This window comes from Sprattus sprattus (assembly GCF_963457725.1).
Source record: "Sprattus sprattus genome assembly, chromosome: 6".
Taxonomy (NCBI): domain Eukaryota; kingdom Metazoa; phylum Chordata; class Actinopteri; order Clupeiformes; family Clupeidae; genus Sprattus; species Sprattus sprattus.
In genome coordinates this window covers 29,939,281-29,954,635 of record NC_137925.1, presented here as the reverse complement: position 1 = coordinate 29,954,635, position 15,355 = coordinate 29,939,281, and the positions used below count along the sequence as shown (strand labels likewise).

General features: G+C 41.7%; 2 protein-coding genes across 3 annotated transcripts; one reads left to right on the top strand and one right to left on the bottom strand.

Moving 5' to 3' along the window:
• The first annotated feature begins 887 nt into the window (after positions 1–887).
• Positions 888–7,224, top strand: lamp2 (lysosomal-associated membrane protein 2). Of its 2 annotated transcripts, XM_080841170.1 has the most exons (7): positions 888–1,019; positions 2,684–3,150; positions 3,363–3,488; positions 3,614–3,668; positions 3,775–3,945; positions 4,114–4,249; positions 6,510–6,646. In XM_080841170.1, the coding sequence occupies exons 1-7, from the start codon at positions 974–976 to the stop codon at positions 6,526–6,528; spliced, it is 1,020 nt and encodes a 339-aa protein (XP_080697296.1). In that variant the 5' UTR covers positions 888–973; the 3' UTR covers positions 6,529–6,646. The 2 variants fall into 2 exon arrangements, with proteins under 2 accessions (XP_080697296.1, XP_080697297.1); XM_080841171.1 differs by lacking the exon at positions 4,114–4,249 and having other exon boundaries at positions 6,510–7,224.
• A 1,956-nt stretch (positions 7,225–9,180) lies between these two features.
• On the bottom strand, positions 9,181–15,310 carry atp1b4 (ATPase Na+/K+ transporting subunit beta 4). The gene is made up of 9 exons (XM_080841440.1): positions 15,169–15,310; positions 14,879–14,948; positions 13,613–13,838; positions 12,004–12,132; positions 11,783–11,887; positions 11,181–11,380; positions 10,835–10,891; positions 10,645–10,737; positions 9,181–10,513 (listed from the first exon to the last, which is right to left on the bottom strand). The coding sequence occupies exons 2-9, from the start codon at positions 14,942–14,944 to the stop codon at positions 10,352–10,354; spliced, it is 1,038 nt and encodes a 345-aa protein (XP_080697566.1). The 5' UTR covers positions 14,945–14,948; positions 15,169–15,310; the 3' UTR covers positions 9,181–10,351.
• Between the last annotated feature and the right edge of the window lie 45 nt (positions 15,311–15,355).

Below are 15,355 nucleotides of genomic sequence, written 5' to 3'. Positions count from 1 at the left end.
CACACGATAATGCTGCAAAAGTGGCTCTGCTCTAGCATTGCCGTTTGTGTTAGCGCAGCTAGCTTAGCACAAGTGGTGCTATCTATGGCTGTTATAACCACATAAATAGGTTGACTCGATGGGCTACATGTACGAAAATTGCCACAGGGCGGCGCCATCCACGTATCTATTTTTGGGCAAATGCCATCCTATCTATGATAGTATCTATGGTACTTTAGCTTTTTCCACCAGTTTAAAGGAAAAGCCGCTGAGTTGGATAGCTAGCTAGTTTGCTAGCCAGCTAGCTATTGTAGCTCTTCAAAAGTTATATTTTCGCTGTCATTTCACTGCAACAACTACAAAGACTATACACACTGAATCAAGGAAGCAGCTAACGTTACTGTTGCAAAGGGGAATGTCTTGTAATACCTTAGCGTTAATGTCTCACCATCATTCATCTTGTTCTCGAAGATTCTTTACAAGTTTAGCTACGTTACTTTATCCATAGAAAACCCAAATAATATTTCTTCTCAATGGGTCAGAAGACTCGTCTGAAGTGTGTGACGTTATGGCAAGTTCTTGACGTTAGCTAGTTAACGTCACATATCAGTAATCGCGATGTATTGCGTGTTACAAATATATTCTATTGTAACTTTAAATTACGTTGAATGCATTACATGTAATTGCTGTCGCCCTAAATTGCTACCATAATTTCAATTAACAGTGGAGCATCGAAAAATCCAAACGTTGGGTCACTTCGCTTTAGGTCTGGGTCTACCTGACGTTACCGGGAGATACTTCCAGATCGCTTCTGATTGGCTAGGATGCAGCTTATGGCTATGCCTACGCATGTTGTTTCTCATGTCATATGACTTTCATATCCTGTTGTAGTGCTTCGGAGCTAACAGAGAGCGAAGATACAGCGCCAGCACAGGTCTCAGCCGCAGTTAGTGTCAGTCATCCGCGGGGGTATCTACAATTGAACGTTAAAACCATGTTTCGCCACATTTGTCTAACGATGCTTCTGGTTATAGCCAGTGGTAAGTACACAACTCTATATTGTTATTCGTTTTTACCTCAACAATCTCAGAATAAAAGTTGTCTTGCCTCGTCACGTCAGGCCTTGCCTGGAAAGAACCAACAAAACTACTAGCTAGCTCGCTGGCTAATTTTCTGCTACGCAAAAGCTGTCGTTAGCTAGCTATCGTTAGCAATGGAACTTCTTTTAGGCGATGGCATAACGATTTGTTTTGGTCCACGTTCTTTTGCAAACAGTAGGCTTTCTACCGCTTTACTTTGATCCATCAAACTAACAGAAATCAGAGCTACAACGGAATGCTTTTAAACTGTTTTTAGTTAGTGTTTGCATTTAAGGTAGCCGATATCCGAATCTGGCCGTGTTTACGATAATTTAGCCAGATGCCGCGAGCTAGAAATTAAACTCGATACGTTAGCTATTTTATGTTAAACCGAGTTACATTTAATGTTGTTTTGCTTCTATGGTTCGTAATCTGTTAAAATGCAATGTTGAAACTGTGATTAAAGCGGTGTCTACGTTAGTTGAATCACCCTTAGCTCTGGTTAGTAACCTGACATTTTGGCTAACGCTACATGTAACTTAGTTGTAATGATGCACTGGATTTTAAATTAATTAGAGTGGCTTGTATTGTCCCCTAAAGTACCTAGCATAGGTCATTCGAGAAAAACTGGACAGTTCAGCATTTGATCAAGAATTTGTGCTCGGGTGACCTAGCAAAAAACAATGGTGTACGAACTCTACGAGTCCACAATTACACCAGTTAATTAACTATTGATGTGATATTATTCACCTTACTGTTGATGGCCAGTTCTTAGTTATTTATTTCTCTACCCGCTGAATTGCCCGAGACTTATCTAACATCTGAGGAACATGTGATCGGCTGTGAGTCCTCCGGGGTCATGTGACAAAAATCTTCTAAACCAAAGGATGCAAACCCTACAGGTTACTAATTAGCTTAATCACTTGAGTAACTGCCATTCAGGTGAACCCGGGATATGCCCGTGATCTGTCAATGCTGTAAAACGGCCTTGTCATGTGTCTTGGCTGTTAACAGGAAGTAGGTTAATACTTGCGGGGCATTGATATGCTTGAGGCTTTACAGTCGCAAAATCCTTACTAATTCTATGGCACTAGTTTTTGACATTTTGCACGGAAATCTTTTAAAATTGTACCAGTTTCAAAGATAATGAAGCTACTAAAATTGTTGTCTTTCTGGTAGTTTGAATGTTGTTTGTTTTTCTTTGTTGATGAAACAGTCATGTCTGTGATGGAATATGTGTGATGTCTGTAATCTCAGCATCTTCTGTTCTTGTGAGCTCTTAATATTTAGTTTGTTGTCTCTTGATTTACTTTAGAAAAAATCCTTAATTTAACTCGGTGTAACTCAATGTTTTGCTGCACTGCTGTTTCCTGATTTTGCCAGTGTTGGCAATAGTCCACATGAACTTTGATAAGTCTTCTCATGATTCGTCACCAGTTTTGTTTTATGATGGAATCATAAACTGTGGTTGTGACTTAAATATGATCTGGTTGATTGTTCCTCATGCCGATATGGGATCAAAATGACTAAGAGTAAGCAGCTATTTATCCTGACGGGGACAATCACCCTCTTAAGGTTTTTGCTTTTAAACTCACACTCACACTTTGATTTCCTGCATCCCATAGGTAACCTGAGTTCCAGTCAAAATATTTCAACAGTGGCACCAACTTCTGCCACTGCTGCACCAACCCTAGCTCCTACCACCGCCACCACCACTACTCCAACTCCAGCTCCAACCACTGCGAACACAACCACCATTGCTCCAACTCCTGCCAACACAACCACCATTGCTCCAACTCCTGCCAACACAACCACCATTGCTCCAACTCCTGCCAACACAACCACCATTGCTCCAACTCCTGCCAACACAACCACCATTGCACCAACTCCTGCTAACACAACCACCATTGCTCCAACTCCTGCCAACACAACCACCCCTGCTCCAACTCCTGCCAACACAACCACCCCTGCTCCAACTCCCTCTCCACTGCCCAGTCCCCAAACTGGGAACTACACCCTCCACTCCCAAGCCAACTCCACTGCCTGTTTTATGGCCAGAATGGGCCTGCAACTCAGCTATAAGCTAGGCGAGGTAAGTGCCATCACATGGATTTGTAAATAAAACCTTATTATGGAACATCATGTGTATGATAATAAAACCTTCATTATTGAACATCATGTGTATGAAAACACCGGCTGTGCATGTGTTTTAGAATGTTTTTATGAATAGGGACATTGTTTGTAGGTGTGTTTGCTCTGTATTAAAAGCTGACACATAAAAGTGTATATTTTTGTGTGTTAAAGGAGGTCCACAGCGTCAACCTGGACCCTAAAGCGAGCAATGTCAGTGGATCGTGTGGGAGCAATGGCAGTGACTCCATCCTCAAGCTGGATTCTAAGGAAATCTCCATGCTTTTTGTCTTTGCTAATGTGAGTGATTGTGCTGTTCTGGTGTTATACATCATGTCAGCTGCCGTTTCCAGTTCAGACAACTGTTGGCAAAGTGCGCTTTTCGACTTGTTCTGATCTTGTCCATTTTCTTTGTGGTTCTGCAGGTGACAAACAGATTCCGCCTGCACTCATTGAATGTCACTGTTACTAACACCAGTGGTAAGCCATGATTCACCACGGAGCAGTCATATGATCCTGAGTCCTCCTTTTATCCCCTCCTATCCCTTCAACATGCTCTTCTCTCTTGTGCTGTTGTGCTTTTTAGGGGGCAAATTGAGTTTCGGCAATACCAGCTTGGCCCTCTGGGAGGCGTCTGTGGGCAGCTCCTACATGTGCAGGAAGGAGCAGAGCTACGACATCACCAGCGCTCTGGCCCTCCACACCTTTGACCTGCAGGTCCAGCCTTTCGCAGTGGAGGAGGACAAGTTCAGCACAGGTATGTGGTTCTCGTCCTTCATGGTCTAGTGTTTCCATGTAGCCCAGTGAGGATCTAAGTTGCTCCTGCAGTAGTGTGATGACAGACATGCTGGAGGTGTTATTTCCATGATCACATGGCTCAAAGGCCCTCTCACTCTGTGCTCACTGATTTTCTCTCTATCTGCAGCTCATGAATGTGCAATGGATGACTCCAGCATCTTAATCCCAATCATTGTGGGGGCCGCTCTGGCCGGCTTGATTCTCATAGTAGTGATTGCTTACATGATTGGTCGGAGAAAGACCTATGTCGGATATCAGACGCTGTAAGGCAGTCACTTAAGACTTTCTTCATTCTGATCTTCCCACAAAGCGGTTCAGCTCGGGGGTGGGTATGGATGTCACAGAGCCTGATCCTGGATCAGAACTTTAGCTTTTTTGTCACCTCTTAATTGGCAGCTGGCCCCTCAGCATCAAATTGTCCTTGATGAAAGCAGCATTATGCTGGTGTCCAGTCCAGATGGCTCTGTGACACTCCAGGACCACCATCACCCCAAGATATATATTCTTTTTGCTTTTGTTTTTGTTGGGTTTTTTGTTTTGTTTGTTTTTTCTTTTTGTTTATCATTTCTTTTAGTTTTTTCAGTTTTCATGTCCCTTTTAAGTGTGTTCAGGAAGTAAGTGCACAGTCTCTTTTGGCTACAGTCAACCAGAATCACATACACTTTTGTCAGGTGTCACAGAACCTTCCTTATGAAGGAAGTGCTTTATTATTATTATTATTATCATTATTATTATTATTATTCCAACTACTTTTAAGGATAGAAAACCCTGCAATTGAAAGAATCTAGCTTTATCCTGTATCAAATCACATCAGACTGTACACTTGCAGCTTCCTCCCAACATTCCCTTGGTTTTGTTTTGTTCAATCCCTCATGTATTTGTAATTGTGTGTTCTCTTCATTAAGCCCCATTATATTGGTTGCTTCATTTTGCCTGATCCAAGCTGAAATTACAGCAAAATGGAACTTGGTGGACATAAATTGTAGATTAATTTTGGAACGAATCCTACCAGAGCTGAATCAGCTCTTTGTGCAATCATTGTTTGAAGTCCTCTATCAGCTGCCAATCATTTATTTGATTTTTGCATGTGCGAGAGGGTACCTTTTTGTTATTCTTGTGCATTGTTTAAAATGTAATTGGCAGGGATATTATTCAAAGCATCGATAGATGAAGGGTGTAAAACATTTAATTGAATCAATGTAGTGTGCGAAATGTCAATGTAAGAGTACAAGTTGATGCGGCATTTTGCCACCAAATTTCTCTGCATTTTTAGATCCACAATTTTCCTGAGAGGTCTCAGCTGTAACTGGGGGGGAAATCCATGTGGCGATGTTTTGTGGCCAGTCATTAGAGTTGCTAGTTACAGTTAGCCCACCCCGCATTCAAAGTTTTTTTTGGCATTAGGTTTTTTTTTTAAAAGGGATAGTGTTGTAAATTGTGGTATGTGCATTTAAGCTATTCCTTGCAAATCTGTATTTTATGTTAAGTGTATTCAAAGGACACTCCGTGCTTGGTAAGAGATGCTGCTCAGCAACACTAGTGAATAGCCTTTGCAACAGTTTGTGCTCTGAAAGTTGGGTACATGGGCGCCAGGACGGAATGTGTGTGTGTGTGTGTGTGTGTGTGTGTGTGTGTGTGTGTGTGTGTGTGGGTAAATGCTTAGAAATATTACCCTCATTTTTAGAAAGGCATGATCATTTGCTTTTTCACAAATAATGATTTGGGCTGATTTGGTGTGGAGCGCTTGTGTATTCTTTCGATCTCTACCAAAATCAGGTGGCCCCAGATTGGTTTCCTTTTCAAAAGAACTTGTGTAGAAGATGTTGTGTGGCTTTTGATCAAATTGCTTCTTTTATGTATAGGGTTGGAATTAAAATTATTCTCAAAGTACACCGATCTACCCCCCCCATCTATTCACATCCATTATCTTTAACTGGGGTTGTTTGCCCACAGGATTGATTTTCAAATGTGCCTTTCCCAGTGGAGACTTCACTGTTTGTGACATATCAGGCATCTTGAGAGAGGTGTGATCCTGCTAAAAGGGAATGTCCATGAGCGGACACGTACTCCTTCCAAACGCATAGATGAAATGTGTTCAGACATGGCTGATTCTGAAACTGAAATGTGGATGGGCTTGGCACAGCACACTTGACAAGAGTACACCATACGTAGGCTTGGAAGGAATTTGGAATAAGTGTCCACTTTCCATTTCAGTTTCATATCAAAGTCAGGGGATCTGATGGAAGTGTTTTGTTTTTTAAATCATTGTTATTTTTTCCCATGGCGTCAAATGAAAAGATTGTCTGTCTCAATGCATTTTAAGTTTTTAGTTGCAATAAGTCAATAAAACCCTGATATGAAAATATCTATGTATTTAGTGTTGACAGTTGCAAGCTACTTTTGACCTTCAAAATAAAGAGTGTGTTGGACTCTTATGTTGTGTGTAATTACAGTTTTCATTTTCCAGATGTCAGACTGAATTTGTCTTTTGATATCTCTTTACCCTTCTTTCATCTTATCCAGCGGAGGATTGCCAGGCTGATGGGGAAAACTACATTGTCCCCATAGCAGTGGGAGCTGCCTTGGCTGCCCTTATTCTTATAGTGTTGGTGGCCTATTTCATTGGGAGGAGGAGAAACCAAGCCACTGGCTATGAGTCTTTCTAAGTCACCTACCCTGTATCCAGATCATTGGTGAACTACACAGAATTCTGATCACAGTAAAACAGCATGACTACTGTCTTGGCTTCGATGATGAAATGCAGATTCTTTTTCAGCAGAACCTAATATTTTCTAGCATGAAATAATTTTCTAATCGTTAACGTTCTTTTGGATGTGATTATAATGAATCGCAGGGCCAGCAAACACGCAAACATAAAACTGCTTCTGGGCAGTTCAAATGCAACTTAACCTAAACTTGCCCTCCAAGTATTAACAAGATAATATATGATTCTTTTTCTGCTCACCTCCCACTGAAATAATTTGAAATTCCTAGTTTGCTGACGCAAGCCCCCTGTGCATCCAAAGTGATGGTGTATTGCGCTCTCCCTCCCACCCTCCTGATGTAACTCACCAAGTATCCATCTCAATGTTCTCTCTTCAGTAATCACTCACCTGCACCTTTGTGTCTCTCTCTCTCTCTCTCTCTCTCTCTTTCTCTCTCTCCCTGGCAGCTGAGGAGTGCTTCTTGGACTCTGACTTGAGCTTTCTAGTGCCCATTGCTGTGGGCATGGCACTCAGCTTCCTAATCATCCTTGTACTTATCTCTTACCTGATTGGCCGGAGGAAGAGTCGCACTGGCTACCAGTCTGTATAATTCTTCCATTAGCACCCCCCCCCCCCCCATCACACTCTTTCTGCCCTCCTCTGCCCCGGCACTCAACTTCTCTTAGATGTCTTCTCCTCGTTTGGTTTGTTTGGAATATGAATTCTAATCATATCAGTGCAGGTTCTAGGTGATTTGAGATCATGAAGTGTTGAAATCTGCGGCAAATAGCCAAGTCAGACGTCAACTGAAATGTGGCTGCATTATTTTAGTGTCACACAAACATGTAAGATGATTATGCGCTCTCAAAATTTGTATCCATTCTCAAGGGTGGTTTCATGAACCTGGGACACATTAGCCCAATAGGGAAACGTAAGATGAAGGAAAAAACTTCAAACCGCTTATGAACGTCCTTTTCTTTTTGAAATGGCCACGTGTCTGATCTTATTAGTATTACAGACCTGTAAACTGCAGATCTGTAGTCCTGTGGCAATTTGATGACGGCTACCTGGACCACATGAAGAACACTAATTAGACATGTTTTATTTACAGATTTAAGTCTGAGTCACATTAAGGCATTTAGCTGAACATCAAAATGCTAAATGGGTTGATTTCAATATCAACCAGGTTTAGGAAACCACCTGTGGATGTGAAATACATGAGAAGGGCATCAGCTGAATGGCTCTCTCTTCCTGTACATCAGCTCTCTCTCTCTCTCTCTCTCTCTCTTTCTCTCCTCCTGTAGAAAAGCTGCATTTAGGCTCTTTTCTTTAAAAAAAAATGTTTTGTTTGTGCTGTATAATATTGATGTGTCAATGATTTTTGTGCTGTATTGAATTGATGAATAAGGTGACTTTTAATTATGAATTTCATGACTAATGCTAATTTTGAAGCCCTTGAATGTATGCCATGCACATGTTGAAATTTCTGAAAACACTCTGATGTGGATTGATCACTTGATTGTCGAAATCTTAACCATGTTCTTGTGACATTTTACCTTTTGCACTTAATATACCCTCTACTGTTATAAAGGGACACTAATCATAACTGACACTTTACTAGCATTTTAAACAGTGGTGAACAGACCCTAAGATTTGGACTGAGATAGATTCCTTTTCAAGTCTCTCAGGTAAAGGGAGATCGTGTTGATACAGCAGCAAGCGATGCATCCGTGAGGCTTTTGTTTACATGTCTTCACTTTCATTTTGTGCGCTCATCCTCACACATTAAGATGGCAGAGAAGGGATTAGTTTCAACACATTGTATGGGATTGCTGACTGCGAGAACATCTCAGAAGAACAGGCCAATTAAACTGATACAAAAATACAGTTTAGCTCTCAGAGGTCTCTGACAACTCCAAACAGTGAAATTGATATTTATCAGTCACAAAATGATCGCAGAATACTGAAATGTTGTGCCTTGGTTGCACTCCCTTGTTTTTCTCCATTTTAATGTCTGTCTCGATCGGTTGAAGAATGTCACGACAAGTATGCTGTACCATGATGGGAAAATGAAATAAAATGGCTTCCCTATTTCGTAAACATGACCCCTCTCCATCTTTAAAACCTGAAATATGGGATTTATTGCTTTACTGTAAGTACCTGCGTCATGCGCCTCGTGATTACATCAGTGTCTATGTTGGCTGTTATTTACATTCTGAGCAATACAACCTGCCAGAAATCATGTTGCTCAACATGCCACTCTTAGACTTTGACCAGTGTCTGTTGTGTTTTGGTAGGAAAAAATATTGCAGTCATAAGATTTGCATGACCATAACAGGGTAGCCATAAAGGTGCTTTACTGTAGGTTGTATATACAGTAAGTGCTCAGAAATGGGACAATCATCTTTGACCATAATAAAATGTAAAAAAAAAAAAAAAACATACACGCTATTTAAATTAGTTAATTCAGTTCCATGTTTATTGCTTACATTGCTATGACATTGAGTGTTTTCGTGTAAAATGTATTCTGGCACACTATTGTCTGCCAATGAAATATATCATCTCTGAACTGCCAAGAGGTTACGCAGTTTCCAAAGTAAACCTATCCTTCACCGTTAACATTTGATTGTTCCATGTCAACATTATCAAATACATTAATAAATAATACTGCTGAGTCTCACCAGATATTTCAGAACATTAAGAATTGATCCATATTGTTCTATATTGTTTGCGCGTGTCTAACATACTTAATATCCATCTGCAGAGAGAGGATTAACATTTCCTTTTGTTTGTTTAAAAAAAAAAAAGAATTTACGACCTAGCATGGAATGAAACCCATTTTTGGGCAGTAATTAACAGAATTACTTATTAGATTAAAGGTAAACAAATCTGTTAACTATATCATAGACAGAAATGATTAATTCTAAAGAATAGCATCCTGTTATCACATTAAAAGGAGAAAGCAAACTGATATTGTAATACAAGACTATCAATCTCGTGGTAAATAGTCTCTGGGTTATCTGAAATTGAGCTCAGTGACAAGACAAATATATTCGTTTTGCATTTCAGAGGGTGTAACCTTTGTACAAAAGAAATGTTGATGAATCAGAAGTGTTACAAAATATTCCAAACCAAACTTTTATACAAAAACTACTTGTTTCATTTTGCCACTCCAATGTGTAACAATTTGTGAGTCTGACAAACTCATGACGCCCAATAACTTGAAGCTCCAAAGTTAATGTGTAACTATAAATGATCAAATCAACTTCCCTTTTTTGGAACATCAGGCCCTCTGGTAAAAGTAGGCTCAGTCAAGTCTTACATGTGTGCCACACTTTCCACACAAATGACTTCAGAAGTCCTTTCCAAGCCCTAGATAAAACACAATTTCTCCTATTGACTATGTGAAACTATGCATTCACTTATGAAAAGTACAGTATGTCCTCGTCCTCCCTCCCAGCACTGACTCTGTCCTTGTTTGTGTGAGGTGTGTCTCCATTAGCGTTTTCACTAAAGTTATAGCTATCTATGCATGGGAGTTGGGAAAGACTAAAGATATTGTATGGCGTACAGGGGAAATTCTCCATCTATAGTAAGATCTTCCATTTGCAAATGTGTACAACTCAAAAGGAGATGGATGAAGGCCATGGCTGTGGGGCGCTACCCCCCCACTTCAAGAGTGAAAGACACACTTCCCAGAAAGCGATCGGTTGCTGAATCATTGATGATGCCCTTGCCGTGGAGCTTACACTGCACGTGCAGATGGGTGTCGTGGTGCACTGAAGGGAAGCGCACTGCGATCATTGGCGATGTGTAGTTCACCTGCACAAAAAGGTTCCATTAGAGTAAGGCACTTTGGTTCAGGATTCAGGAACACGCTGTACCATACAAGCCAATATCGGACGTGTTGATTTACTGCAGTTGATGCTATATTGTTTGAATATTACACTCACGTGTCTCTGCTTCCCATAGTAGGGGTAGTACATGAGATTGAAAATGCTTTTTGGATAGAACTCAAGTTCTCCAAGGTGTCCTGAGTCCCCTTTCTGTGAAAATAAACATTCAATCAATGAGTGGTATACTGGATAACCTACATGCTCACAATAGCATGTGAAATGTTTGTATCTCTAGATAAACCCTTACCTTCATATTACAAGTCACGTTTATTGGGGTTCCGTCACCAGGCAAGTAGCCAAGAATCTACAAAAGAGTGGAACAAATAGAGTTATGTGGCAACAGAATGTGCCATGAATCCTATATGCACTCGCTTGGAAGTACTCCGAAAACCTGGCCAATCAGTTCCAGCTTAGTCAGCACATGTGATTAGCAGAAGCCACCACAAGGTGGCACTAGACACACAACACCTCAGAACACTTGGTGGTACGTGTCCTTGGTTATGAGTGTCTGTAAAAAGCCGTATGTTACAGTTTTTCAATGTAAACATATGTGACGTTTTTCTTTCATGGTAAAGTAGTTAGTGGTCTCTCACCCGGTTCATCTTGAGAAGGATGCAGGGCTTTCCCTGAGAGTAGCCAAAATGACGATCTGACATCCCTGAGCACTCCCCAAGCCATGATCTTTTGAACTGGCATGCTTTTCGCTCCGCACTCTCCTCTTTGTCATCTTGCATAAAATATTTGTCCTGCTGACATGGGATATTCATTTCCTCCTGAACAGAGTCATCGTACGCTGAGAGAAGAAAGAGAGACAGATATGGAGAGAGGGAGAGAGAGAGCGAGAGAGAGAGGGGAGAGAGGGGGAGAGGGAGATGGTGGGGGCAGAGGGGTGGATTCCCATAAATAAACTCAACAACGGTTGATTACTGGGTCTGGCCTCACACAAAGACAGGCCCGGGCTGGCTCACTGTGGAAACGCTCAGCCCACAGAAACCTCTCTATCCCTGCCAGCCTTTCAATGGGCTGAGGAGGGGGGGTTGGCAGGGAGGAGAATAGAGAAGCTTTAACTCTGTGTCCATTCAGCCCAAAAAATACTCTCAGGTTTTACTGTCTCTCAAAAAAATCATCAAATATTATCATGTGTCTATGTTAGGTGTTCAGATCATCATGACATCATTGATCGGTCAGAACTCACGTTTGAGGTGCTGCTCCAAAACTTTGACATACTTTATCCAGGAGCTGCGGTCGGATGCATTGAAGGCAATGTCAAATCCCTCTACATGTGGGAACATCACCATGCCTGCCAATTGAAAAACAGATCACTGTACCATGGCCTGCTTGTCCCCTAGTCCAACAGCAGCAGCAGCAAGAGACTGAAGAAGATCTTGGAGTAGTGGAAGAAGATGAAGCTCTTACCTGGTGGCAACACCCGGTCATTGTAGGTTGGTTTGTAAGGGTTGATGGACCACATCAGGCAGCACATACAAGCAGCAAACATGGCAGCCAAGAAAGTGTACAATGCCGAGTAGAAAAAGATGATGAGGCCTTGGAGGAACAGAAATATGAATGTTATTACACACACATTGTTGGATCTCCCTTGCTTAGGCAATGACTTCAGCACAGCGCTGGGCATCAACACAGCATGGATTCGGTTTAATTCAAGGGTCTTAAGATACGGGACAAACATCAGTTTTAAATAACCAAGTAGTTTCCTGATTCCAGGTAAGTTATTCCTACTAATCCTACTCAAACATAAAACGACCCAAGGTCAGCTACTCAAAGCCCGTTTAACTGATCCTATATGAGCGGTTGGCCAGCCCGACCAGACAGGAGAGACAGTGGCCATTCTTCTTTAATTTTCAATTAACTGTCCATTAGTAACTGATCAAACAAAATGTGTCCCCAGAATTTAATGGCTTTCACTGGGCAGGCGATTTGACAGAGACTAGTTGCAGCCAGCCTTGTGTCCCCTCAGCTACAAAGGGCTTTCTGTTCAAACCCAGTGGAATTCTCCCAGCTGTCCTTTCACTCAGGGGACAGACTGAACCTCCGGTTGCCATCAGAATGACAGTCTTTTGCAGCCATAGAAAAGCACTGCGCGCTCCAAGGAGCTTGATCACCCCACTTTGGTATTGTGTGCCTCCACACACTCCTTTCACAGGACACACACCACAGACTCCAGCAGCCCCCTCCCCAACAGAGGAGCACATTGGCTACCATCTCTCAAGGAGCTCTCCCTCTCTCACTCTAAACTCTATATTAACTAAATCAGCGAAAACTACACAATGTATGGAATTTGATTCGTCAACTGATTGTCCAGATTTTTATATAAATAATAACTAAAGATATTTGGAGCGGATTGTCACTACTGACTGGGAAAACCTCTCCAGGATATGTGTTTTTTTTTGCCAAAAAAATGTTTATCTAAGTTATGCTCTGAGAGCTCAGACTGAGAGCTCTTCAGAAAATCACTTGTGTGGCTGTACGTGTTGGCCTGCACTGTGGGGCCACAAGCGTGTTCAAGACAGTCTGGGGTCAGAAGGGCTTTGGGAAAGAGGCAGGGGAAAGCACGGTAGGGCTATGAAGAATGTGATTCCTGGCCAGCACATGGCCTGTGACAGTGCTCTCCCACTGGGCCCTGTTCCCCAGGCAGCCTGTTTTTGTCACGATTGCTCTAAATGATCTGTGCACCTATGTAAACACTCAGATTGCACACACACTCTGAGGCACACACACACACACACACACACACACACACACACACACACACACACACACACACACACACACACACACACACACCCTGGGACAGAACCAAAGACATAGTAAGACATGAGAGCAGTCTAGGTATTCCCAATGATCCCTAACATGTATGTCACACAAATCAATAGATCCCACTTATGTCTAAATGTCTGTTATGAACCCATTGGCACTGTGTAAGGACTCTGAATAACAATTAAATTCAAAATGGACAATACATGCACTCCCCTCAAGTGTGAGCTCGCTCCAGACACTCTCTACTCACTCCAGCTCTTCCCCGAGCGACCCATAAACTCCCTTGTCTCGGGGTTCCAGAAGTATTGTTTCAGGGCAGATATCTGGTCGTACAGCGACCTCTCAGGCTTGGGCCTGGGCTTCCAGCGCTCAAAGTTCAGGTCTTCTTGCTCCAGCGGCTGATGCTCCACCAGCCCCTCCTGCTCCACCTCCATGGCCTCTGCCAGCCGGTGCCCATGCCGGTGCGCCTCCGTAGGCTACAGACAGAGAGAGAGAGGACAAGGGTCAGAATCGGTTCCAGATAGGTTGCAAAATCTTGTTCCCTCACTTTTAATTTCTTTTTACCAGTGAGTCCAATATTTCTGTTTTCAATATGCATTGCAAAATTCAAAATGCTTCCGTAGTCCTGACAATTAAGGCTGGGTGCTCAGCTTATCAGTGTCCTCGCTGGTCTGTGCTCCAGAACACAAGAGGAGGCCTGGTGACCCCGCTAACCCTCGTTGGGAGAGCTAACCTCTGTTCCCAGTGCTGCAGCTGCAGGAGGACTGCAAGGTCACCCACAACCCAGATGTTGCACATTGAGTCCCAGCCCTCTGTCTCAGTAGACCACCATGGATAACAGGATATAGAAACTCAATGAAGCTGGGCTATTTCAATTTCCCTCACATCTTCTCCCACAAACACTTGCATATACACACAGACAAAATAAGAATTAGAGAGGGACAAACAAACAAAATAACTAGAGTTGTTGTAAAAAAAAAAAATGAAATAAAATTGAGGCTAATGACATTTATGTAATTATGAGGACATGACAAAAAACATTTAATTGAATCTAACATTATTATTGCAACAGTTCATATTTTTTTGGCAATGTAGAAGAATCCCTGAAGCAAAGAATCAAGATGTATGGCAGAAACAATCATCTTTTAAGTATTTATCATTGTTCAGAATGGTACTGTTATTGTCGTTGTAGAACGTTTTCTTTGAGAACAAAAACTGCATCTGGCACCTTTAAGATATTTAAGGTATCTCTTAACTTACATATGGTTTTAAACTGTTTCATTACACTAAATACCACACACTTGCTCCAATTTGACAATAAAATGCATCTGGAAAAAGACTGGTATAAATGTAGTATTGTCTCCTTTTCCTACAAATTTACAAAATACTTGTTTTTACTGTCAAAAATCAGTTTTACATCTGGACTTTGCTGTTTCATCTTATGAAAAAGTTTGGTATTCATTCACTAATTTGTGAAATATAATGACAGTAATGGTAAATCCATTTTACCACTTACCACTTTTGACACTAAGTTTTCGCAGAGCTCTTCCTCAGCCCCGCCCGTGGTGGAGTTGGGCTCCATGATGCTTCACAGAGGAGAAAAGGTACTTGTTAAACCAATCACATAGACCGTCTTCAGCTCAGCGAATTAACGACATCCAGTGTATTAACGACCATACCCAAATTCCAGAGAAAAAGAAAGAAATCGGAATAATATAAAACAATTCGTATGGACAGAGCTGCGCGTTTTTCAATAAACTTTTGGCAAAACAGCCATAAATGAGGAAAAAGTTAAATTAGATATACCGGATTTTTTATTCCGTGGACGATAAATTCAGATGATATCTTCAAGCACACTTGACCCTGATGATACGAATTATGATTTGGTCAAACGAGATTGTTTGATTTCATCAGCTTTACCCATACACCAGCCGCAGGGTACAGAGAGGACCACCTTCCCACTAAGCGATCATCGTAGTGAATGCATTTCTCA